This window comes from Coloeus monedula (assembly GCF_965178545.1).
Source record: "Coloeus monedula genome assembly, chromosome: 9".
Taxonomy (NCBI): Eukaryota; Metazoa; Chordata; class Aves; order Passeriformes; family Corvidae; genus Coloeus; species Coloeus monedula.
Genome location: NC_138789.1, coordinates 30,946,856 through 30,972,204, shown reverse-complemented (window position 1 = coordinate 30,972,204; position 25,349 = coordinate 30,946,856). Strand labels below are relative to the sequence as shown.

General features: G+C 52.2%; 2 protein-coding genes across 4 annotated transcripts in view; one reads left to right on the top strand and one right to left on the bottom strand.

The window, feature by feature from the left end:
- Window positions 1-5,063: 5,063 nt before the first annotated feature.
- SLC35D1 (solute carrier family 35 member D1) lies at window positions 5,064-14,529 on the top strand. The gene is made up of 12 exons (XM_082287297.1): window positions 5,064-5,279; window positions 5,643-5,676; window positions 5,754-5,840; window positions 6,219-6,286; window positions 6,744-6,815; window positions 7,372-7,440; window positions 7,718-7,820; window positions 8,360-8,452; window positions 10,869-10,936; window positions 11,299-11,377; window positions 11,537-11,619; window positions 12,183-14,529. The coding sequence occupies exons 1-12, from the start codon at window positions 5,065-5,067 to the stop codon at window positions 12,289-12,291; spliced, it is 1,080 nt and encodes a 359-aa protein (XP_082143423.1). The 5' UTR covers window position 5,064; the 3' UTR covers window positions 12,292-14,529.
- Window positions 14,530-14,681: 152 nt separating this feature from the next.
- Window positions 14,682-25,349, bottom strand: part of MIER1 (MIER1 transcriptional regulator) — a 32,957-nt gene continuing 22,289 nt past the window's right edge. For 2 of the 3 annotated variants that reach the window (XM_082287296.1, XM_082287295.1), the window contains 8 exons: window positions 25,163-25,227; window positions 24,775-24,847; window positions 23,026-23,177; window positions 22,329-22,410; window positions 21,315-21,409; window positions 20,537-20,664; window positions 18,805-18,944; window positions 14,682-17,735 (listed from right to left, as the gene is read on the bottom strand). In XM_082287296.1, the coding sequence (XP_082143422.1) occupies window positions 17,410-17,735; window positions 18,805-18,944; window positions 20,537-20,664; window positions 21,315-21,409; window positions 22,329-22,410; window positions 23,026-23,177; window positions 24,775-24,847; window positions 25,163-25,227 (1,061 nt within the window). In that variant the 3' untranslated portion in view covers window positions 14,682-17,409. The remainder of the gene's footprint in view (window positions 17,736-18,804; window positions 18,945-20,536; window positions 20,665-21,314; window positions 21,410-22,328; window positions 22,411-23,025; window positions 23,178-24,774; window positions 24,848-25,162; window positions 25,228-25,349) is intronic. The other variant, XR_014226659.1, reaches the window with a different exon arrangement.

The window sequence follows — 25,349 nt, the reverse complement described above, 5'->3', positions numbered from 1 at the left end:
AACCACACGGAATCTCCACTGGCGGCTGTGCCAGGAGCGGATAAACACCGGAGCAGCAGGTGAGGAGCAGGAGCTGGGATATTTTGGGGTTAAATGCGGGGGGCTGGAAGCTGGGAAAAGCAGGGGTTCCTTACCTTGGCAGTCCTCAGGACATGTGGCACCGGGAGCCTCCTCCTGCCGCTGTGGCCGGAGCTGCCGAGCATCGGCAGCGAGGGCAGTGTGGGGCTGACCTACATAGAGCACCGGAGTTTCTTTTCCAGTCTGAGTCAGCCCGTGGGGAAACCCGGCATCCCTTAGAGGAGCAGCCTCGGGGGAAGGGGCGTCTTAAAGTTCTGGCAGGATTTGGGCACTCCCCGGTAAAGCCGAATCCATCCCGAACGGATCGTTACGGTCTCGCCGCTGGGTGTGAGGCGGGAGCGCAGCGGAGAGTCCCGGCTGCTGTCGCGGAAAGAACATTTTCCTGCCGATCCCAGAGGCATGGAATGGAAAGTCCTTAAGGAGCGGGGTTGTTCTCACCAGCACTGAGTGTCACCCCCTGTGCTTGTGCTGGTCCCCAGCTCCTCCCAGGATGTTACAGGCAGGGTTGGGAGGTCCAAGGCTCCAGGGATGCTCCGGCGCTCTCCATCCCGCCGGCTCCCTCTGCTGCTCCCAAACCCCGGCTCTGCAGAGCCCGGGGCTTCCTTTTTCGTGTCGGTTGAAGAGTTAAACCTCAAAAACAGTGTTAACCTCATTAGACAGTGCAACCACAGGAAACCCCGCACTGCTCCCGCCTCTGCCTGGCAGGAGGAAATGTTGGGGAGCAGAATTCACCCCCCCGGGGCAAGGCAGAGCCTCCCTCTGCCAGCAAGCCCTGACTGCTCCGGGTTTTGGCTGATCCACGGGGACTTTTGTGGAAGTGAGAGCAAGAGGCTGCCGGCGCCACGGGGTGAAACCTCGCTGGGTGGTGTGGTTATGTAAGGTATATGATGTATGGAACCTGTGTGGTTATAGGAACGGGTGGGTTTGTGCAGTTACACACACCCTGAGCAGGACTGCGAGGGTTTCAGTGGGAATTTTAGTTTGGGGATGTCCTGGGAGTGTATAATGCACGGGGCCAGGGCTGCACAGCTGGCGCTGGGGCAGCATGGCGAGCGTGCACATCTGCAGCCAGCTCATCCCGTCTGGCCAAGGACAAGCACATCTGGGCCCGGTTGGCACATCTGGAGCCAGGGCAGCACATCTGGAGCTGGCACAGTGCGGTGGGATGTGGAGCTGCCCCAGGACAGGTGCCAGAGCCGCTCGGAGCTGCTGGCCCCTGCATTTCCCAGGCCCCGGCTGCCGTTTGGCTGAGCTGTCCTTATCTCTTCCTGAGCACTGCGAGCTGCAGCTCAGAGCCCCGCGGGCAGCAGGGGAGCAGAGCCAGGGCTCACACCGGGCTCTTTCCCACAGATTTCTCTTTCCCGTGCTCAGGAATCTCAGCTGCTGTCGCCTTCCTCTGGGGCAGCTACACTGCCCCGGCCTTCCAACCCCCATCGTGTTTGGGGTCCTCTGAGGTTTGTTCAGAAATTCCTCAGAGCCTGATGGAAACTGAGGACAGGGATAGACGGGTTCAGGGAGAAAATCCTCCCTGGGAGGGTGGGGAGGCCCTGGCGCAGGGTGCCGGAGAAGCTGTGGCTGCCCCTGGATCGCTGGAAGTGTCGAAGGCCAGGCTGGACGGGGCTTGGAGCAGCCTGGGATAGCACAAGGTGGAACAAGATGAGGTTTCTGCTCCCCGCCAACCCGAACCATTCCAGGATTCCGTGATCCTGTCTCCAGAGGTGGAAACGCCTCTCCAGCATTTGGGTGCCCTGCAGAGAGTCCCTCCCGAGGCCGGCACAGCCCAGCAGGTTCTCCCAGCACAGCCTTGGGATCCAGTGCTCCCCAGCCTGGCACAGGGGTGGGGTCAGCTCCCTTCCCCCCCAGCAGCACCCAGGTTTGGGGGCACCGTGAGCCCTCCCCGGGCTGTGCCGTGCTTTCCCCGCCGCCCCCGCGCAGCCGATAGGATCTCCCGGGCACTTCCTCGCCGTGCCGGCGCTGCCCCCGCGCCAGCTCCCCACTGCCACTGTCACTGTCACCGCCCCTGTGCCCCCTCCCTGTGCCCCGTCCCTGTGCCGGGCTCCGGAGCCCCTTTCCCCTCCCTGGGACGTGCCCGCAGAGCCGGAGCCCTCAGCAGTTTGGCACGGAGCTGGCTGTCAGATGAGATGAGGATTAACGCGGATTGATTGAACACTTGTTATCTTTGGTGGGCACGCTGGGATCCCTGCCCTGCCTCGGAGGCTGAGGGCAGCAGGAAGGAAAGGTCGGGACAGACCCGGCCCTGCTGCCAAGAGCGGGGCTCTTGTGTCACCCCCGGAGCTGTGCCCGGCACGGGGGCCACGGGGGCCACAGACACGGCACAGGCACAGCTCGCCCCCTGCTCGCCCTGCTGGCACCGCTGCGAGGCGACACCCAGATATTTGACCTTAAAATCGCCGCGGTGGCTCCGGGGCCGGGGACGCTGCCCCATGGGGGCTTCCCTGTCCCCCCCCCCAGTGAGGGTCCCGGGGGACAGGGACATTCCAGAGGGAAGGCAGGGCTGGGAATCAGTGCCGCTTGCATCAGGGCCGCTGGCACCGCGGCCCAGGCAGGATTAGGTTCCTTTGTACTGCTGGAGCAGTAAATATTCCCAAGTCCAAGCTCCGCTGAGGGTTCAGGACAGCCAGGGCTCGGTGCAGGAACAAGGAAGGTGATGCCAATGTCAAAGGGGGTTCGACTGTGATTTTTGGCCGGGGTAAAAGGACACTCGAGATATGGGAAAGTTGCTCCCGGCCTTTAAAGTCAGTTTGTCCTTCCTGTGAGCCGTGCCAGGGAACAGCCCCAGCTCCTGCCCTGCGAGTGGGGCAGTAGCAGGGACACGAATAGGCCGCGAGAAGGAAAGTTTGGGCAGAGTTTGCTTTTCCCTGCGAGGGGAAGGTGCTGCGGTGAGCCGAGCGTGCCGGGACGAGCAGCAGCTCCTGCCCACGGGGCCACGATGCCCCATTTCCCTCTGCAGGCCCTGGCTGTGCCCAGGCAGGTCACGGCAGAGAGATAATCGGGAATGACGCTCTCCAAAAGGCGCTGTTTCCTCCGTGAGCACCGCCATGGCCACGGGCAAGGAATGTCCCGCTGCTGCCTTCCCTCCTCATGCTGGGAGCGATCCCCGAAACAATCCCTGGAGGGATTTAAAAGCCGTGTGGATGGACATGGGATAGGGGTGGCCTTGGCAGTGCTGGAATGGTTGGACTCCGTGTTCTTTGAGGGCTTTTCCAACTTAAATGATCCAAGGTTCTATGGAATTGCTGCTATTTCCGAGCTGAGGCTCATCCCACATCCCCTGCACCGCCCCCCAGGCCCACCCTCCATCCCCCACACCAGCCGGTGCGGCTTTCCCGTGGCTGCAGCTTTGTCCCTCCATCCGTGTCCCGTCCCTTGGGGGGCTCCAGGACACTTTGCCCCGTGGGCTCTGAGAGCTGTGACCAGCTGGGCTCTTCTCCCTGGCCGGGATCGGGGTGATGGGAAGCAGATTCCGCAGCAGCGACGGACTGAGCTGTGCGTGTCACTCCTTGTCCCCCAGCTAAATCTGTTCTCTCCACTGCGTCCCGTAGGGCGGAGGTGTTTTTGTGCTCCAAGCTGCCTTGTTTTGGGATTTTTCCACTTGGCAGAGCATAGCCCGGAGGGGAAGATTTAATCTCTGAAAGAGAAGGGCTGGTGCCAAAATCCTGCGTGCGGGGTCACCCGAGGGCAACAGCCGGCACGGTGCCGGGCCCCCGGGGCCGCCGTGCCAGCGACAGCGGTGCCAGCACGGGTCTGACCCCCCAGTCCTGCTGTGGGGACGGGTGGAAGGACCCCTGGCCCGCTGCCCAGATAGGGGACACGCGTCTGGTGTGCCCTGGTCCCTGCAGTGCCCCCCATGCAGTGCCCGGTGCCCCCCACCTCAGGCCCCGTGTGACCTCACCTACGCGCCCCTTCCTCTCTTCATGGTCCCCCGCCAGAGCCCGGGGGGTTCCCCTCATCAGTGCCCCCCATGCCAACCTCCCGTGAGCTGCCCCCCTTGCTGTGTCCCCTATCCCAGACCCTCGGCTGCTCACCCGCATCAGTGCCCCCGCATCCCAGCCCTCCCCGTCAATGCCCCCCATCCCAGCCGCTGTGCGGTGCCCCTCCATCAATGCCCCCACCCCGGATCTCTGTTCTATGCACCCGGTCCGTGCCCCCCATCCCAGCCCCCATTCAGTCTCCCCCTCCCCGGTCTGAGCCCCCTTATCCCAGCCCCCTGTGCGATGTCCCCCTATCAATGCCCCCATACCAGCTCCCGTGCCACCACCCCATCCCAGCCCCCTGTGCCATGTCCCTCCATCCCAGCCCCCTGTGCAATGTCCCTCCATCCCAGGACCCATCCCAGCCCCCTGTACCACGTCCCCACCCCCAGCCCCCTGTGCCATGTCCCCTGTGCCGTGCCTCCATCCCAGCTCCCTCTGCCATGTCCCCTGTGCCATGTCCCTCCATCCCAGCCCCCACCCCAGCCCCCTGCGATGTCCCCCCCATCCCAGCACCCGCGGGTCTCCCCATCACTACCCCCCCACACCAGCCACCTGTGCCATGTCCCCTGTGCCGTGCCTCCACCCCAGCCCCCTGTGCCACGTCCCCTCTGCCATGTCTCCTGTGCATGTACCATGTCCCCACCCCATCCCCCTGTCCCGTGCCCCACCCCATCCCCCGGTGCCATGTCTCCTGTGCCGTACCCCCACCCCAGCCTCCACCCCAGCCCCCTGTACCGTGCCCCCTCCCCAGTCCCCTCCCCATCCCTGGTGCCGTGCCCCCTGCCCAGTCCCCTCCCCATCCCCCTGTCCCGTGCCCCCTCCCCATGCCCTGTCCCGTGCCCCCTCCCCAGTCCCCTCCCCCTCCTCTGTCCCGTGCCCCCTCCCCAGTCCCCGCCCCGGCCCCGGGGCCGCTCCCCCGGCCCTGCCGGGCCCGCCCCGCGCTGTCCCCGCGGCTGCGCGGCGCCGCCCCCGCCGCAGCCCCGCCCCAGCCATGTCGGCCCCGCGCAGACGCCCCGCGGCCGCTGCCGGGGGGGGGCCCGAGGGGGCGGCCGAGGGGGGAGCCCCCGCCGGAGCCCCCGCGCCCGGCGATGCGGAGCGGGGCATGGCGGCCCCGCCGCTCTGCCTGCGCCTGCTGGCCGCCGCCTTCTACGGCCTCAGCTCCTTCCTCATCGTCGTCGTCAACAAGAGCGTCCTCACCACCTACGGGTACGGCCGCGCCGGCGGGACCCCCCCCCCCCCCCCCGGGATCGGGATAGCCCCTCTGGGATCGGGGTACCCGCCCGGGATCGGCGTGCGGAGCCCCCCCGTGGGATGGGTATCGGGACCCCCCCCCATGCGGGACCCCGCCGCTCACCCCCTGTGTCACCCCCCCTGCCCCGGGGTCCTTCCCAGCCCTTCGCACCCCCCCTGCACCCCCTGCTTTGGGGCTGCCCCCCTCCACCCACCCCACCCTTTCCGCTCCCTGGGTGTCCCCCTGTCCCCCTGCCCGGCCCCCCCGGCTGTGGGTTCGTGGCCTCCGGGACCCCCCCGGTGCGGGTGCCCCCCCTGATTTGTGCTTTCCTCCCGCAGGTTCCCGTCCTCGCTGTGCGTGGGGCTGGGCCAGGTGAGTGGGACCCCCCCCCCGTGTCCCCGCGCCCCGTGTTTTGGGGGCCCGTGGGGTGACCCCCTGCTCTCTTGCAGATGCTGGCGACGGTGGCCGTGCTCTGGGCGGGGAAGGCGCTGCGGGTGGTCAAGTTCCCTGACCTGGACAGACACGTCCCCCGGCGGGTGAGACCCCTCCCCAGCCCCCAGCTCCCTTTTCCAGACACGCAGTTCCCCTCCTCGAGCACCCAAATCCCCTCCCAAGCACCCAGCTCCCCTCCCCAGCACCCAGCTCCCTTTTCCAGACACCCAGCTCCCCTCCCTGGGCCCCTGTCCCCAGCTCCGGGGCTCCGTGCCCACCACGGGCTCTTTGGCAGCGGGATGCCCGTGCCCGTTCCCGGCTTCCCACGGCCACGGAGCAGCTCCGGGACACGTGTGTGCGTGTGGAGGCTTCCACGGCGGGGTGGGAATAATTCCGTGTCTATATTTATCCGCGGAGGGTGCTCTGGGGAGCTCCCCGGGCGCCTCGGGTCGCTCACGGAGCCTTATCCCGCTTCTTTCCAGACATTTCCTCTACCTCTTCTGTACTTCGGGAACCAGATCACAGGACTGTTCAGCACAAAGAAACTGAAGTACGGATGGGTTTCCGGCACAGGGGGGGTTTAAGAGGGCCTTGGGGGTTTCCAGGATTGCCGCAGGGTTTTCCAGGGAGCCGCTGCCGGGCCCCGGGGCTGTGCGGGCTCTGGGTGATCCGGGCAGGAGCCGCTCGGGGCCACGCACTTCCTTCCCTGCCCACGAGGGAATGTGCCACGTGCGAGTTCCCAAATGCTTCCCGCGGGCAGGGAGGGACACGGGGCTGGCCCTCATCCGTGGGGTGAGGGTCTGGGGGCGTCCTTGGGGTCCCCCACCCTGGCAGGGTCAGATCAAAGTGGGTGTGGGAGCAATGCCATTCCCACAAGGAGCAATGCCATTCCCATAAGGGAACGGGCAGGCCAATCCGTGCTGTTTTCCAGAACCCGTATCCCTGCTCCATTTGGGATGTGGGGAGGGGGGAACACCCTTTGACCGCGCTGCCCCTTCCTCCTGCAGCCTGCCCATGTTCACCGTCCTGCGGAGGTTTTCCATCCTGTTTACGATGTTTGCCGAAGGATTCTTGCTCAAGTGAGTGTCCCCAGCCCGTGTGACAGCTCTGGGCTCAGGTTCCGGGGCTGCCTGGCCGGGGTTTGGCTCCGGGCTGGGCTGGGAGGAGGTGGGTGCAGGAGCAGCTTGTCCCGATCCCTTTCCCAAGTGTCCAGAGGGAGCTGGGAGAGAGGGATGTGCTCTGTGTGCGTGTCCAGCAGCCTGGCTGTGCCAGCCCTGGTTCCTGCAGGGACCCCAAACCACTCCCAGAGTGCCCACAGCCCCTTCCCAGGGCTGGGAGCTGCTCCGTGCCTGGCTGAGCCCTTCCCTGCCCCAGGCAGAGCTGCAGCTCTCCCTCCATAAACTCCCAACTCCTCGAGGCTGAGTTCTTTATCTTCCAAAAAATCGCAGAGATAATTGGCTAAAAATGTCTTTACTCGCAGCTCCTGCACAGCTTGGTTTGTTTGGGGTTGGTTTGGGGTTTTTTCCCCCTTTCCAGAGGAGGAAAAGCTTCTCCCTGCTCTGTTCCAAAGCCCTCAGAGTATTCCCAAGGACTGAACTGTGGCTGATGCCGTGTCCTCCTGCCTCTCTTTTCCAGGAAGAAGTTTTCCTGGAGCATTCAGATGACAGTATTTGCTATGATCTTTGGTGCATTTGTAGCTGCCAGGTGAGCTGTCCCCATTCCCACATCTCCAGAGGCTCCGTGCTAATGGGAATCGAGTTCCACAGTGTGTCCCAAGCAGAGAGGGATTAAACACCGACTTTCCCCCCTCCAGACGTGCTCTCCAGTAGGAAAGAATGTTTTCCTGACCCAAATCCCAACCCCTCCTCCCATGATTAACTTTTCCTGACAACTTGCTGGCTCCACAGAAGGTGTAAGGACTCTTCCAAGCGTTGTCCCTGTGCAGCCCAGAGCTTTAACTCCTGCTTTTTCCCTTTCCCAGTGCTGACTTGGCATTCGATCTGGAAGGATACATTTTTATCCTCATTAACGATGCCTTAACGGCTGCAAACGGTGCCTACGTGAAACAGAAGCTGGATTCAAAGGTGGGGTGACCTTCAGCTTTGGGATGTTGGGATGTTGGGCTGGGCTTGTCACCAGCTTATTCTGGGAGGGCAAAGGGGGGAGGCTCAGCCATCCCTCTCCCAAAATCTCCTGTCCAGAGCTGGAGAGGGACTTTGGGCAGGGGATGGAGGGACAGGACACAGGGAATGGCTGCCCACTGCCAGAGGGCAGGGATGGATGTGATATGGGGAATTGGGAATTCGTGGCTGGGAGGGTGATGAGACCCTGGAATGGATTTCTCAGAGCAGCTGTGGCTGCCCTTGGATCCCTGGCAGTGTCCAAGGCCAGGCTGGAGCAGCCTGGGATAGTGGAAAGTGTCCCTGCCTGTGGGACTGGATGAGCTTTAAGGTCCCTCCCAACCCAGTCCAGTCTGGGATTCCAAGATACTTAAAAATTCCCACCCTCCAGCCCCTCTGTCTCAGATAATCCCACATGGATTCAGCTCCAGGCCCAGTCCCAGCAGCAATATGAGAAAGATTTTCTGTTCCCACTCAAACCCATGGGTATTTCCCATCTCCAGGAGCTGGGGAAGTACGGTCTGCTCTACTACAATGCACTGTTCATGATCGTCCCCACCCTGGCCATTGCCTACATCACTGGAGATGCACAGAAGGTAGGATTCCCATCCCAAAATCCATGGTTTTAGTGTCACAACTGTATGGACAGCATGGGGGGGCAAGGGGTGGGGGGGTCACTGCCCCAAAGCCACCTCAGCACAAAGGAACTGAGACTTTTACGTTGGACCCAAACCCCCGGAGTTGCTCCATTCAGGCATTTTTGTAATGCCTGAGGAATGGGGAAGTGGAGAGCGAGAAGAAAACCCGAATATTATTTAAAGAAGCTGAGCATTTTCAGAATCAATAAGGTTCTTCAAACTTTTTTTCTGCCCTTCCCCTCTCGCTGGGGCAGTTTTGCTGACTTGCTGTGTGGGTTCAATTTGCTTGTGGTGCCCCATCAGAGCTGGGGTCCTGAAGATGTGAAATTATTATTATTAATAATAATAATAATAATAATATTTTACTTCTGGTCCTGTATACATTAAATTCTTCCATTATTTAAAAAAAATTTTTTTTTAATTTTATCTCTGGTCCTGTATATGTTAAGTTCTTCTTTTTATTATTGTTATTATTATTATTATGACTAATAATAATAATAATAATAATTTACCTCTGATCCTGTATACATGAAATTCTTCCATTATGATTATGATTATTATTATTATTTCTCTGGTCCTGTATACGTGAAATTCTTCCATTATTATTATTATTATTATTATTATTATTATTCCTCTGGTCCTGTATACGTGAAATTCTTCTGTTATTATTATTATTATTATTATTATTATTATTAATTGTTGTTCCTGCTATTACTACCACTACTATTATTTTTTACATTTGATTGGTATTTTTATTGCACTCACCGATGTGCAGCTGGCTCTCCTGAGCAAGAAATCCCTTTTTCCTGCCTGTTTTTTCGGCGTCCCCCTCTCCCTGTGCAGGGGATTCAGATAAATTCCCTCCTCCAAAGGCTGGAGGTGTTGCCCACCCTGTGGGTGACCCTGGGGGGCCCTGCCAGCCCCCTCTGTCCCAGCCTGGTGGCTTTGTCCCCATTAGGGGCTTGGAGCCCCGGATACGGAGCTGGGATTAGCAGCGGGTGAAGGTGGCTCAGCCCCACCCTCCGGAGCGGCTCCGAGGGCTGGATTTGGGATAAAGTGCTCATTTAGGAGCGGGAGCTGAGCCTGGGCAGGGAAACGCTGCTGTGAGCAGCCTCTGTTCAGCCTGGAGAGAGAAATGGCCTTTTTTAATTTGCTTTTCCCCTGAATAAACTCCTTTCTGCCAGGCCCGGCGCTGCTGGACAAAGATGCGCTGTGTGCCGGGGCTGCTGCCAGGAAACTCCGCCTTGGCAGCTCCAGGAAAACCCCCTTGGGAAGAGCCTGTGCCTGGGGGGGGCTGGGAGCCTTTCCTGTGCCTGTGGATCTGGGAATTCTTGTGGTTCCTTAAGAGGCATCCCAGGGAACACATCCTGCTTTGCGAGCGGTGCGCTGGGGGTGCTGAGCAAAGCCCTGCGAGGAGTTCCTGGGGGAGAAGGGGGTGGATGATCCACAGGAAGGTCCCTCCAGGGCTGGAGGTCCGTGGCCCTGTGGGAAGTGCATTCCCAGCTGCCTGGCCGGGTTCTGGGTGCTTTGGCATTCCCTGTCTGGCTGGGAAGGGAGTGAGGGAAGCAGCTCTTGCCCTGCCCTGCTCGTGGCTGAGGCTGGCAGGGCCCTCTGGGGCGCCTCTGGTCCCTCGGGAGCAGATGAGGATTCCACTCGGATTCTGGCTGTCTCCAAGGGTGGAGACTCCACCACTTCCCTGGGCAACCTGTGCACCCTCTCCAAGTGCCTGCAGACATCCAGAGGGATCCTCCTGTGTGTCCGTGTGTGCCCCTGGCTCTGTGGTCCTGTCCCTGGGCACCTCTGGAAGAGCCTGGCTCCTTCCCCTCGGCTCCCTGGGTGAGATCCTGGAGCCTGCTCCGAGCTCAGGGAGATGCTCCAGTCTCTGCAGGATCTTGGTGACCCCTCTGGACTCTCCCTGTCTGTGGCACTGCCCAGCACTGGACCCAGCACTCCAGATGCTCCAAAATCCCAGGAAAAAAGCGCTTCCCTGAAAGCCAGGCTGCCTTGAGCCGCTCTGTCAGCAGCGTCTCCGGAGGTTACACCTCCCTTGGGATGTGCTGTCTGAGTGTTTGCAGTGAAGGAATTCCAGAGTGATCCAATTCTGGGTAACAGCCAGCTGGGAGATGCCTCTCCTGGTTCCTCTGGCGTGTGAGACTCATTCCCTGCTTTTTCCAGCAGGGATGAGCTGAGTGCTGAGGCTGGAGGTGATGCCAGTGGGGACCCCCGGCCTTCCCACAGCCCCGGGATGTCACTGCAGGCTGGGAATTGGGTTGGTTTTTCCTGCTGTGAGGTGAAAGCTGATGCTGGGGGGTTGTTCCTTGTCTTGCTGGGAATTCTGTGCTTCCCGAGGGTCTGAAGCTGGTGTTTCCTGCAGGCAATGGAATACCAGGGCTGGGCAGACACGTTCTTCGTCGTGCAGTTCACGCTGTCGTGTGTGATGGGGTAAGGACTGGGATGCTGGGCTGGGAGCAGGGAAGGCGTCTCCATTCCGGAAGTTGGGAATTTTGGTGCCCTTATATTATGAAAAATTCCTAATAAATCCTCAGTCCTTATAGGGATACCATTGCTGAGAGTTGGGGGGGGGTGGGAATTATCTCCCACCTTCCTCCAGGTGGTAAAAAAGTGGTGGGATAAATACTGCTGGAGAAAGGATGGGAATGGATCATGGAATGCTGAAATGCTTTGGCTTGGGAGGGACCTTAAGCTCACCTCATTCCCTGAAGGGCAGGGACCCCTTCCATGGCCAGGGTGATGGGATGAGGGGATTCCCAAGGCGTGTCCCTGATGGTGGCTCTTTTCTGTAGGTTTATTTTGATGTATTCCACGGTTCTGTGCACTCAGTACAACTCTGCTCTTACAACTACAATAGTTGGCTGCATTAAGGTGAGTGGCATTCCCAGGAAAGCCCCTCGTTATCCCTTGGGAATTGCATTAACCCCTCATGACAGCCCCCGTGTCCTCCCCGTTCCCCGCCCTGCATTCCCGTTTCCGTAAATTCCCGTGTCTCAGGCTGTTTGTTCCTCCCATCTTGTTCCTTTGCAGAATATTTTAATAACCTATATTGGGATGTTTTTTGGAGGAGATTATATTTTTACATGGATGAACTTCATTGGTCTGAATATCAGGTAAGATTATTTATGATTTGTAAGTGAAAATTGGGGTGAAACTGAAATGATTTGACTGATTTAATGGATTTTTTTCCCCAAAAACCCCCGCATGGAATTGGGTTCTTGTGCTTGGTCCCTGCTCAGGTTGTGGGATGCTCCCAGACTTGGCTTGTTTCAAAGCCAGGAGAATCCACAGGAGTATTTTAGCAGGAAAATTTGAGTTTTCCCAGAGTGGCCAATGGAATGAAGGCAGCAAAAGAAGAATTTTTGGGGTTCTTTCACCTGGTATTATTACTCACCTTTTGGAAAAGTCTCCCTTCTGGGCTGTGCTGGGGGAGTCTTCCCATTCCTTCCCTGTCCTTCAGCAGGATCCCTTTGGGGGTGGGATGGATCCAGCCCTAGGCTGAGAAGCGTTTGGGCAGGAATGAAACAAGATACCTGGGTTTAGGAGGAAAAGTGGCAGTTTCCATGGAAATTGCAGCAGATCCTCGTCCTGTGGCCCTGGCTTTTCCTGGGGCGGGGCTGTGTGGCTGCTGCAGGAGCCGAGCTCATTCCCAACGTGTTCCCTGAATCTCTTGCAGTATTGCTGGAAGCCTGGTGTATTCCTACATCACTTTCACCGAGGAGCAAATGAACAAGGAGTCGGATGCTGGCAGCAAGATGGATATTAAAGGGAAAAGCTCCGTGTGAGCAGGGAGAGGCTTTTTTTTGGGAACCAACCTCTTCCTGTTCACTTGATCGCGGGCAGGACGTGGGAAGGGATCCGGGGCGCCTGCCAGGAGCCACGGGCATGCTCTTAATTTGCACAGCCGAGATTGCTGCCTTCACAAATCCTTGGGAAGAGAGCGGCCTGCAAGGGGAAGGATGAGCCTAATTAAGTGTGATTGGGAGGAATTAATGGGTTTCTAATCAAGCTGGGAGTCGGCAGCGGAGATGGGCACGAGCAGCGGGCAGGGCGAGAGCTGGAAGACGTTCTGCTCTGAGGGATGTGCCAGGGGTATCCCTGGCTGGATCTGCTCCGTGGGATCCGAGGATCTGCTCCTCAGTGGAGGGATGCTGGGGCTGGCTCCGTGCCCAGCCCGCTCCCTCTGGAAGGGAGGGAATGCTGTGGCACCCAGTGGTGCCCGGCTCCGAGGGTGCCAGCACCGGCATTCCCTGGAAGATGCAGGATGCTCCTGGGCTGGGCCAAAACCTCTTGGATGAATGTTCAGTGCTCTCTGGACTTCAGTTTGAGCTGTTTTCTGGTTAGTTTCTGGTTTTTTGTTCCATTAACCCACTTTTCAAGCTGGGTTTGCCCTCCTGGGCTTACCAGAGCCTTGCATTCTCCTCTGTCTTTGTGAGGCTCGGGGACATTCCCAGCAGGAAGGTTTTCCCTGCCACTGCTGAGCTCTGCAGCCTCCCTCACCTGGGGTCAGAAAGCCTTGGATTTGGGAAAGCTGCTGGCCTTACTGGGAAGATCCACCAGGGAGAAGCTGCTGGGATCACAGGAGAGCCGAGGTTGTCCCACCTGGCACAGCACATCCAGGGAATCTGCAAAGGCTGCAGCTCCCACCCCTGGAAGAGGCACAAGGACTTAAATCTTCTTTTTTGGCAAGTACAGGGGGCCCCACAATTCTTGTGTTCCATGGAATGAATCACCCTGGGTTTGTGACCCACCAAAAGAATGGGAATTTTCATGCATTGGGTGGTGGTCACTGACTTTTAAAGGTTGTTTTACCCAGCACTTCTTTCCAGGTCCCCATGGGTTGTCTTTTGGGTGAAAAAGAATTGTTTTTAAGTTCGGTTAAAAAACTTTTGGTAAAATAATGTTTTTAGAGATTTTTGTACCCAAACTGCTTCTCCAGACACTGACATTGGGGTTTTTTGGGAGATACTTGCTCCAGCTGGAACTGCTCTCGGGCAAAGCTGCATTTGTTGGAGTTTTTGGGAAGTTTTTGGATGGGAAAGAGATTTTGTGTGAGGGTGCTGCTCCAGCCTGGTGTGCAGCGAGTGAGCTGCTGCCTGCTCCAACAATTCCAGAGCCACAACTTCCCCCTTTTTTTGTGGGATTGTGTGGTCACTGTAGGGAGTTGGGGTGTTCTGGAGCAGCCCCTCAGCGGCTTCCCCCTCAGAGCACAGTAAAAAAGCGATCCCTGATTATTTTGTCTCCCAAAATTCCAGTAAAACCTCAGCTTTATCCCAGGGGAGGGAGGCTGGCAAGCCCTTCCTGCTGTGCAGAAGCCCCCCAGTCCCAGCCCAGTTGGGGTTGCTGGTCCCCGTGCTGGTTCCCAGTATCCATGTGGGGCTGGGGCCCCTCCCACCTCCTCCTTCCTCTCCTGCAGCATTCCCAAATCCCTTTTTCCCACGTGTGCTCCGACTCCGCCGTGCTGAGTTCACAGCCAGGAGGTTGATTCTGTCAGAGGGGTTTTTTTATGATTTTATGTTTGTTTTTGAATCTACTGGTTAGATTTGGAGTCCTAACAGGGAAGTATTTTTAAAGCTTATTTTGTCCATGCTGGGATCCTGCTGGATCCTAAACACTGGGAAAGCCAAGAGTTCCTCTAACAGTATTTTCTATGCTCTTAATTGACTAAAAAAATGTTTTCTATAGAGAATCTATTTACAAAATGAGCATTTTAGTGCTGAAAATCTGAATGTCAGGCTGTGGATGTGAGCAATGAGAGCAGACAGGATTTATGTGCCTCTGTATTTTTGTATTTGCTTCCAATAAACCAATGAACCAAAGCTGCTCCTGCCTCACCCCTCCCTTCCCTGAGCAGCAGGAAAAGGCTGGAGAGGATGGGTGGATAAATCAGGGATTTAGGGGGCTCTGACAACCCCCCGGTTCCAGCAGGGTGAGGAGATGTCTCCTGGGTTTCCAGCTTTGAATATTCCTTGAGAGGGGATGTGGAGGACAACCCTGTTTCTGGGGAATGAAGGAAACAGCTGGAAGTTCATCCAGAAAGGGGGGTTTGTTCCCATGGGTTTCACTGCAGAGTAACAGAGTCACTGCTGCTGCAGCAGCCTGGGGCTTCCCATCCTCTGAGCAGAACTATTCCACCCTCTGGAGCAGAAAGAGTCAGGAATTTTGGATGCAGACAGTAAGTTTAAAAATATTTTAATAAGCTTTTCCAGAATTGCAGACAGGGAAGGGGAATAAGAGGAGGGAATTACTAACAGTGCAAAATACTGTGTGGGAAAAATGTATCAAACTGATCTGTAGGGTTTGTGTGTGTGTGGACATCCTATAGCACATTGAACCCTTTGGGAAGCCCAAGGATTTCCTGTTGGATTGCATTCCCAACTGTACTGAAGTCTTGGAAAATGAAGGCAAAGTTAGCAGATTTCCAGGGTTTGAAGTAGCTTTAGTAGTGCAATGACTTTTATCGAGTTCTAGTGGCTGCCGTTTGAAACATGAACAAAGTATTGTATAAAACACCAGCATAAACAAAAGGTAAATTAGAATTAAATATTCTCCAAGTCTAGCTGAGCATTACATAGTGGATTATGGAATGTCAGGTCTCTTCTACATATCACCAAAAGAAAAAAAATAAAGGAAAGATAAACAAAGCAACATTCCTGAAAATATACACAGTGCTGGATTTCACACACGAGCCTGAGACAATTCACTGGGAAACTTTCCTATGGATTTTTGGGAAGTATTTCCAAGTTGCAACCAAAAACAAAGAGCATCAAAATAAAACTGAAAATAGGATTGTGCTTGTGTGGAACCGTCTTTGAGCCAAGGGGAAACTTTGGGGTTCTGCTCATAACCAGAGGGGAGAGTTAACAGCAACCTTTGCCTCAGGCATTAATCACTGCATTCCTTAATTAACACAGGCCTTAATTAATGAACCTCACCCAGAGCCTCTCCAGGAACAGGGCTGGCAGGAAGAGCTGGGAACAGCAGGTTCCTCCATCCATAACCCATCCACACCCCGAGGATTTGGCTCACTCCTCATCACAAAGTCCAAGGGAAGTTCAGTGGAGAAGAAACCCAATCAGCCCAACCCCTCAGCAGTGGGGTTTGGGTTCAAACATGCACTTCAAACCATTCATTTCAACTGGAACCATAAACTTGAAGAGAAAAGAACCAGTTAAGGATAAACAGCACAGCTGTGAGGAGGAGGACACAGGGTTATCCATGACACAAAGGAACAATTTTCCCGGATTTTGGCAGAGTAGAACTGGAGCTGGGCTGAAAGAAACCAAACAAAACCAAAATGAATTTGGATTTAAAATGTTCCTGGCTGATGGATGTAAATCCTACATCCACAGCTTTTCAGTGGTGCTGCTGGCACGGTGAGCATCACCCCCTCCACATTTATTTATAAGCAATTTTTGGTTTTTACACTGAAATTAGTTCTCCATAGCTCAATCTTAAATTCCTCCTCTCCCTTCTCCAAGTGAGTGCATCCCTGTGCACCAATACACAATCCCAGGATTTACTAGGTTGGGAAAGACCTTTGAGATCATCAAATCCGACCTCTGACCTGTGTGTGCTGCTCCCACTGAAGCCATCCCTGTGGTCCTCAGGAATTCCAGTCCAGCACCAGTTTCCAGCTGCATTTCCAACCAGTCCAGCCACACTCCAGCCCTTGCTGTGCTCCCTGAAACGTGGCAGGTGACAGACTGGAAATAAACCAGTGGATAATGGACGGCTGAACTTGAAGAAGGTTCAGTAAACTCCAGAATTTGGCTGCTGTGAAATTTCTCCAAGTTCCAAATAAAGTGAGGAAAGGGAGAAAGAAAGCAAGGAAATGTGTGCAATGCAAGCAGCATGCTTAACAAAAATTTAAACATCATTATTTGCCATAAAAACAAGGAAAAAAAAACCCCCACGTTTCCAAAATCATCAAATGCCTTCTAACCATTCTTATGTTAATTATTTACCAGTTTCTGGGAAGAAAATTAACACGTTGGTGATTAATTTTTAACTCCATTGGTTTGGTTTGGTTTTTTTTTGTTTGTTTTTTGTTTTGTTTTTGGTTGGGTATTTTTTTTTAGAAAAGACTTCAGCAAAATAAAAGGAAGCTGACATTAGACTCAGGGTATCAACTCTCTCATAAAAGTTTACCAACTGTACAAGGTAAGAAAATTATACAAGCTTTTGTTTTAAGAAAGGACAGTTCAATCAAGACATAAGTACTGTAAAAATCTTTCAAAGGCTACAGAGAAATCTGGAAAAATACAGAATGTATTTCTTTAGCCCAGATAAAGAATATGGAAAGACATCATTGATGTCAACAATTTTACATAGACAAACCTGACCTGGTTTATTTATTTACCTTTTAAAACTTCTATATATAAAAATAGTTGTGCTCATAACTTTCAGGATTCATGAGGGTTCCTTAATGATGGGATGACATTTTCCTCTCTCCAGCAGGAGTGGAAGTCTCTGTGCCTGCTCTGTCTTGGCTTTTCCTGTTTTATTTTCACTTCCTGCAAAGCCCCAAATGCTTTGTTCACTTGTACACTGATTAAATGCTGTATTATACATTAAATGCTGTATTAACACATTCTTTAATGTATTAGGCTGGGAGTATTTTTGCAGCAACTTTCTGTTTTGTTCCTCAAATGTTTAAGGGCCTTTTATCCCAGAACTGCAGCTGCCAGCTCTGAGAAATTCAATATTCTCCCGCTGCTTTTCAGCACTAAAAAAAACCACCAAATCATCAGATCTTTAGAGCCAACTAGAAGGTCTCAGGAAACAAACAAAAAAAAAATCTCAGATTGTTTATGGAACTGGATTTTGTAAGGTAACCCATCAACCCTGAAAATTTTAGACACCCAAAATTTACTCCAAGGAATAAAATCAGCTCCCAGCACTCAGTCATCCAAAGTTTCTAGCTCCTCCAGCTTCCCGTGGGAGTTGGCTTCCTGGAAGAACTCTGAAGCACCTGGACTCTCCTTCCCATTGCTGTTAATTCTCCTTCTTTTCAGAGGTCTTTCACTCTTTTCTTCCAGCTCAGGGTCATTCCTTGAAGCTGAATGAGCAAGTTTGGGGTCAATGGAGAGGTTTTCAGGTTCATACCCATTGGTATCCAGCTCCGTGTGAGGTGTTTTCTTCCCACTGGAAGGTCCATTCACGTGCAATCCCTCGAGCTTTGCCTCCTCTTTCCCTGGCACCTCCCCTGGGCCGTTGGCAGAGACACCTGGGTGGGAGAGAAACCCCATCAGCAAAGCACAGCAGCATCAGCAGCAACAGAACAGCCTGGGCTGGGTCAGGAAAGCAGAACCTGAACTCAAATGATTAAAAATTCACTGTTTTTCTCCTTATCCTCACTGTGGGATTGACGTGCATACAAATGACACAGGGAGTTTGTGGAAGTCCTATAGAGGAGCAGAGAATGTTCTGGAATCCCAGAACTCCAGGAGCTGCAGGTGGACTCTCCTCACCTGGGCATTTTGTGCAGTTTCCAGGTGATTTCCACACTCTGAGTGAGTCCCTGAGCTCCTCCCTCAGCTCGGCTCTCCTCGCTTTTCTTCCTGGCTGCTCTCCCATTCCCAACTCCCTTCCAAGGCCCAGGGCTGGGGGAAGAGCTCCTGAGGAGCCCCAGGGAGCTGCCCCCAGCCCAGTTCCCCCCTCAGAGGCTCAGTGTCCTGCTCAGGACCCCTCCCAGCACTGGCATTACACCTCTCCACTGGCACAGCAGGGACAGGAACTCACAAATCACAGTTAACAGGAAATTCCAGGGGGGATTTACCTTCAAGACAAGGCCCCTGCCTAAATGCAAACACGGAGGGGTTTTGAAAAAACCAGTTTTAAACTTGAAGCTGGGAAAATACTTCAACTACAACAGGCTGTTTGTGTCTGGGGGTGCTCACCTGGAGAAGGGAAGGTTTTGGGAGAGCTCAGAGCCCCTGGCAGGGCCTGAAGGGGCTCCAGGAGAGCTGCAGAGGGACTGGGGACAAGGCCTGGAGGGACAGGACCCAGGGAATGGTATTAAACTGACAAGAGGGCAGGGCTGGATGGGAGATTGGGAAGGAATTGTTCCCTGGGAGGGTGGGCAGGCCCTGGCACAGGGTGCCCAGAGCAGCTGGGGCTGCCCCTGGATCCCTGGAAGTGCCCAAGGCCAGGCTGGACATTGGGGCTTGGAACAGCCTGGGACAGTGGGAGGTGTCCCTGCCATGGCAGGGGTGGCACTGGGTGGGCTCTAAGGTCCCTCCTGACCCCGAGCAGGCTGGAGCTGTGTGACTGTGGCAGGACAGGGCCCCTCTCACCGTTCTGGTTGCTGCTGCTGGTGGTGCTGTCATCCCTCTCGGACTGGCTGGTGCTGCTGTTGGAGGCGGTGGGCGGAGGGGACGGAGCTCTGCTGGAAGCAGCACTCTCACTCTCATCCAGGAGCCGATCCATGTAATCCCTGCACAACACACACACACACTCAGCCCTGGCTGGGAAAGCTTGGTGGTACTGGGGTGGAAATAGCCCTGCACACACTGCAGGCGTGGCCAATTCTGTGGGAAAGGCTTCCCAGTGCCAGAGGGCAGGGCTGGATGGGATATTGGGAAGGAATTGTTCCCTGGGAGGGTGGGCAGGCCCTGGCACAGGGTGCCCAGAGCAGCTGGGGCTGCCCCTGGATCCCTGGCAGTGTCCAAGGCCAGGCTGGACATTGGGGCTTGGAGCAGCCTGGGACAGTGGGAGGTGTCCCTGCCCATGGCAGGGGTGGCACTGGATGGGCTTTAAATTCCCTCCCAACCCAAACCATTCCATGATTCCAAATGTTTTATGTTGTGGCTGTGCTTCCAAGGTGATCCCTTCAGGCACTAAACCCTCGCAATTTGCTGAGTCACCAAGAACAAACCATTCCAGTAAATATAAATCACATTTGTGCACAAGGACCCCAAAGGGGTAAAGTCAAAACCAAGTGAAAAACTCCAGAGTTAAAGACATTCCCATCTGTGCCAGTGATTCCAGTGCTCCAGCTTAGGTCAGGAATGGAAGACTGAAACAAAGGGAGCTGGTGGGTAAAGCCCTTGGATGTGTGGTGGGAAGGCTGGATCAGTATCTCCTCACATGTCATCATGCTGGAATTGCACCCTGAATTCCCTAATTTTTCTGCAAAATCATTCAAGAACAGACAAGTCTGATCCTTAATGACACTGCTGCTGCTGCCCCTGCACAGCCAACTGCAGGAAGAGAGGTTTGAGTGATTAACAACCAAAAATGCCTCATCTGGGGAAAAATGGAAAATAGGGGAAAAAAAAAACCCAGCAAGAGATGGGAGGAGAGGAGGAGCCAGACAGTCCCTGCCAAGCAGTTAAGAAACTCTCTGTAACATCCACAAAGTCCCAGATGGCAACTCTGGGTGTCACACAGCCCTCAGATGTTTGGAGAAACAATAATATGCCAAGGAAGGATCAACAGAGGAGCCAGGAACAAATGAGGAATGAAAATAATAGTAAAAAAGCTTGGCAAGAGGCAGTGGAAAGAGTGGGACAGCCAGATCAGAGCTTTGGAATGAAGGGCAGGAGAACAAGCTGGATCTGAGCTGGGAATGCAGCTCTGCTCACACATTCCCTCTTTCCTCAGCAAGGACGGGAATGGGAAAAGGAGTTATGGATACCCCAAATGCCCTGGGACTTGGTGTTGTGCTGGCCAGAATGACTGACAAACAATGCACCACAAATTCCACCTGAAACTTGTGGTTACTGCTTTTGTACAAAACATATTTAATTAAAACAAGCATTGAAAAGAAAAACCTATTTACATTTAAAAAGAAAAACCAACGGAATTCTAACAGAACTCAAATTGCTGCTCAATGCAAAGTGGTGGCCTTACTCCAAATAAATGTATTTTACAGATTATTTATACACACCAATGACATTTTTTACACTTTGGCTGTTTCCTGCTGCAAATTCACCTCTGAACCCCTCAGTTTTCAGCTGAGAGCAGGATGAAATACAGATTTAACCCCAGCATGACAATGAAATGATGAAATCAGGCACATCTTACGTGACCCCGGGGTGCAGGTTGTATTTTTTCTTCCCAAAACGGGTCTGCTGAGCGAAGAAATCGTAACGCTCCGACTTCTTCCACATGTAATAGAAGGCCACACATTCCCCCACGGAGCGGGTCCGCACCTGGAACAGGGGCCAAGCAAGTCCTCGTGAATTTAAAGGCACTTCTGGGCCAAAAAAAAGCCAGCATTTCGAGCAAAAAGTGTGAAATTCCATGTCAAAGCTGCTTGGATTAGTGGACACTCTTGGCTCAGAATTTCAAAGGCCCAGAAATGGAAGTTAAGGGTGTTTCTAAAAATATTGGAGATGTCATGTAAGGAACAGCTCCAGGAGGAATATTCCAAGGGTGGCCAAAGTCTCTTCAGCCCAGAGCCAGGCTCCAGGGAGGCAGCTCTTCCCACAGGAGTTTTGCAGGATTTCTGCACTTCCACAGTTACAAATTCTGGGCTCTGAGAACCAATTTGGCTGCAAATAGTGGGAAAAAATTCCTCCCTGGCACAGGGTGCCCAGAGAAGCTGTGGCTGCCCCTGGATCCATCCCTGGAAGTGTCCAAGGCCAGGCTGAAGCAAGCTGGGATAGTGGAAGTGTCCCTGCCCATGGCAGGGGGTGGAATGGGATCTTTAAGGTCCCTTTCAACCCAACCCATTTGGGGATTCTGGGATTCTACAGCTAAAAATAAAATGATTTTGTTCACTTCTTTATCAAGGAAATTAATTTATTTACAATTATATGGTTTTAAAATGTAAAAAGTGAGAATTGCACTTAGAGTTTACCTTGTTTGCCTGAATCACATGGAAATCCTTGCCATAGACTTTCAGCCCTTGTTCAAAATTCCTGCATTCCTCTTCTGTCCAAACAGATAATTCTTCTATAGGAAAATCAAAAATAAAAATGCAAGAAAGACAATATTTAATTTAAAAAGCCACTAAAAGCCAACTGAAGTGACAGAAAACATCTGGGATGAGCAGGGTCCTTTCTCCAGCTGCTGACTCCATAGGAACCACCTCCAGGAATTTCACCTTTTAGTATAATAATGGGAATTCTCCCTTCTAAGGACAAGATAGGGAAATGTGGCTGCTGGCAGGAGCTGGTTTATAGGGACTGCTATAAACTGATTATGATCTGGCCTCATTGATTCTTCAGGTCACAAGTAAATAAGGTTTAAAACAGTGGGAGAACAAAGTAATCTCATTTCTTTGATCATTGCTGCCTCGTGACGTGCCCAGGAACTCGGGAGAGGTTGGGAAGCAGCACCAACAGATCAATGTGTGGGAAAACAGCTCCTGTCTCCTTCCCTCAGTTTGTTGTTCCTCAGTTTGCTGTTTGAGTGCAGGGATCAATAACAGCACAGGAAATGCTCAAGGCTCCCACAGCACCTTTAAGATCAGGGTTTTCAATGCTGCACTTGGTAAAAGCTTTATTTGCTCCTTCCTTTAGAATGATTTCATTTTATGTCTCACATTTGCTGTGTTCACTTTGACGACTGAAAGCTCTAGAAGATCACAATAAAAACACCTACAAAATGCACAGTTGAGTTGTTAAGAAGTCATTTTCAATTTTAAGTTGCTGCTGAAGCCACAGATATTTGTATCAAGCTCTATGGACAGGAAGTGAATTTACACATCTGCTGATTCCATTCTCCCAGAGAACAATGAGAGATTCACTGAGGCTGCATTTAAATGAAGCTTAAATCAACCTTCTCAGCCTGTTGACAGCAAAACCCCAAGCCTGGGTGAGAAATAAAATGAAAATTCAGGAATATAAACTCCTTTTCAGTGCACGCTCACCTCTGGCTGCTTTGACATTAAATCTCAGCCTTCGTAATGATTCCTCAGTATCAAAATTGCACTTCACCAGTTCATACAATGCCTGGAGAGAGGAAAATCCACACATTTAACACTCCAGAGACCACCCAAATTATGCTGTGCCACAGCAGCACACTCAGAAAATCACTGATACCTGTTTAGATTAAAAATAAACTCTTGGAATGAATGCAGTGTAATTTAAGATGTATTTACTGCGTCTAAATTCCCAAATCTCTATTTACATAACAAAAATATACCCAGGCAAAGCACTGCACCTTTTTCATCCACTACACACATTTGTAAAATTGAGGTAGGGTTTTTTTTGGGTATGAAGAAAAAAAAGAATAAATGAAGAAAAAAATAAGTGTGCATTCATAGAGAATTGAAAATTTCGTAACTGAAAAATTCTGTGCCTGAGAGAATTAACTCACACAGATTTATATAGAAAATAAAGCCTTGATTTTATTTACCTTCTATTATATATTTATTTTATATAAACCAGCATTAAGCCCAAGTCAACAGTTTAATATTCACTGAGAGGTAAAAACCTCATCGTTTCTATTTCCACAAGGAGCAATAAAACCATCTCAAACACAATTTTAACTCTTGGGAGTAAAATTAAATAAAAGGATGATTAATTCTATAAAATAATCACCACACTGTGGTTGTTTTTCTATACCTGTTCATTGTCTTTAATATGGGATCCCTCAGGAATTGCATCCAGGCCTTTCTCCTCTCCTGTGCGCCTCGAGGCTTCATTTAGGAATTCTATGACTTTATCCTCTGGTAAAAAGTCAGGATTCCAGAGCAGTTGATCATCATTTTCATACACTGGATAAACCCCAGGGAGAACACAAGAAAATCAAGTGATTATTAAGACATTTATTGTCTCTGATAAACCTGAAGATCACTGGAGCACCATTAATTGGGAACACACAGGTAAAATCTCCTGGATGCAGAGATCCAAATGACTTGGATTTTGTACTTTGTACTTCAAATCCCTGGCATAGTCTGGGTTCTGGATTATAGGACTCATTCTGCAACTCCAGAATTTTAATCTCCACCTCTTCCAGAGCCTCCACAGGAGTTTGAGAGCAGGGAAGCCACAGTAAACTGAAATTAATGGAGAAACGTGGGCCAAGTGAGATATCCCCTGATTATCTCCAAGTTTTATTTTGGAAGAGCCAAGCTTTGGATTGTAGCAAAATAAAGTGAAATTCTGGCTATTAAAGCAGAAAAATATCCAGACCTTGGCTGTGGTCTCCAACAACCTTAGAAAGGTCAGCAAGAAAGGAATTTGAACATTGATTCCAAGAGGAATGCTTGGGAAAGCATGGTCAGCACAGGAAGGGAGGTACAGAGGGGTTGAGAGATGAATCTCTGCTGGGAAAAAGTATTTTAACATGGAAATAAATACAAATAAAAACCCTCAAAGGGGCAAAGAAAATGATGAAGTGCCTTGAAAAGAAAGCAGCTTCATTTCAGCCAGGATACACTTTGGGAACAGCTCCCAAGAGTTTTCTGGGAGGTTTTTCTTTCAAAGGGTACAACTCAGTTGACTCAGTTTGGCTGCTCATTCAAGAAAAAAAGAGCTCTAGGAACCCTCAGAGAATCCTGGAACGGTTTGGGTTGGAATGGACCTTAAAGCCCATCCAATTCCATGGGCAGGGACACCTTCCCCTATCCCAGCTGCTCCAAGCCCTGTCCAGCCTGGCCTTGGACACTGCCAGGGATGGGGAAGCCACAACCTCTCTGGGCAATGAGATAATTGAGTATAAAGCTGGATTCTAGGAAGGCTCCTGGTTTTGTGCTGGTTATTTAAAAACTAAATTATATAAAGCTACAGAAAATCCATCCTCATTGACCTGCAGTGGGAGCAAATTCTTAGGAATGGGCTGAATGAGCAGGAAAATTGGCTTCCTTTATGTTCACAGCTGGGTTTAAACTGGATCTGCCTTTCCTGACAGGATCCAGCCAAAGCTTCTGGTTGAGACAAGGTGAAAAATTCCTGGGGAAAAAAAAAATCTACAAAAGTAGAACTTTTTATTGCTGATTGAAGAGGTACAAAACGTGAAAATCAAAGATGCTGGTACCATTTTGCCTCTTTTAATGTGCTAATCCAGTTCCAGAAAGACAATTTCTCCATTAGCTGTTTTTTTTCCCTAAATCTGTAAGTGAAGAGGTTACAGCTTGTGTGCATCACTAAATCAGAATCCAAGGGTTCAAGAGGCATCAGGCCAGGAATAAAATCCTTCTTTTCCCCTTCCTCTCACCCTCATGAAGTACAGGATGAGCTATAATTTGAGATGGTGGCTCTAATTGTCACTCATTTATTTATTGTCCTTAGCAAGGCTCATGACACCAATCACATATTTTTTTTCTCCTAATTAGACATTAATCCCAAACAGCAATAATGGTCAAGTCTCACCTTTTTCATTCTCTTTGTATTTGCAGGTGCCAGCTGGAATTTCAGCTTGAAACATAGAGCCCACCATGATTTCCTGTTTGGAAATAAAAAGAAGTGAAGCAACCCTGAGACTTTTTGTTGGCAAACAGGAGCACGACCACATCTTTTTTCCTCCCCTCTTAAAACTTTCCTTGTTTGAAATTTAAAAATGCAAAGAACAGCTCAAAAATCTCAAACAGCTACATGGAAATGGATTTCTGATTGTTTGGGGAGGACTCAAAGACTTCTCATTATCAAAACTCTCTTATTTATGGGGAAAAACCACAGAGGATTTGGGTGCTCTACAGAGCTCAGAGTTACCCAGTAACAGATTAATTTATTATCCATGAAATACAGGCTGAATATTTACCTTTTTCCAGTCTTCTGAGGGAATATAATCTTCATCTTCTTCAGATTCCTCCTCTATTTCACTATCTACAAGAAATTTTGCAGACATTGAAGCCAAGAAGAGCAGGGGTGGCAGAGGCCTCCGAGCCCAGCAGCCTCCAGCCCTGCTCTGCTCCCTCCCTCCCTCCTTATCTCTGCCCCACCAGTGC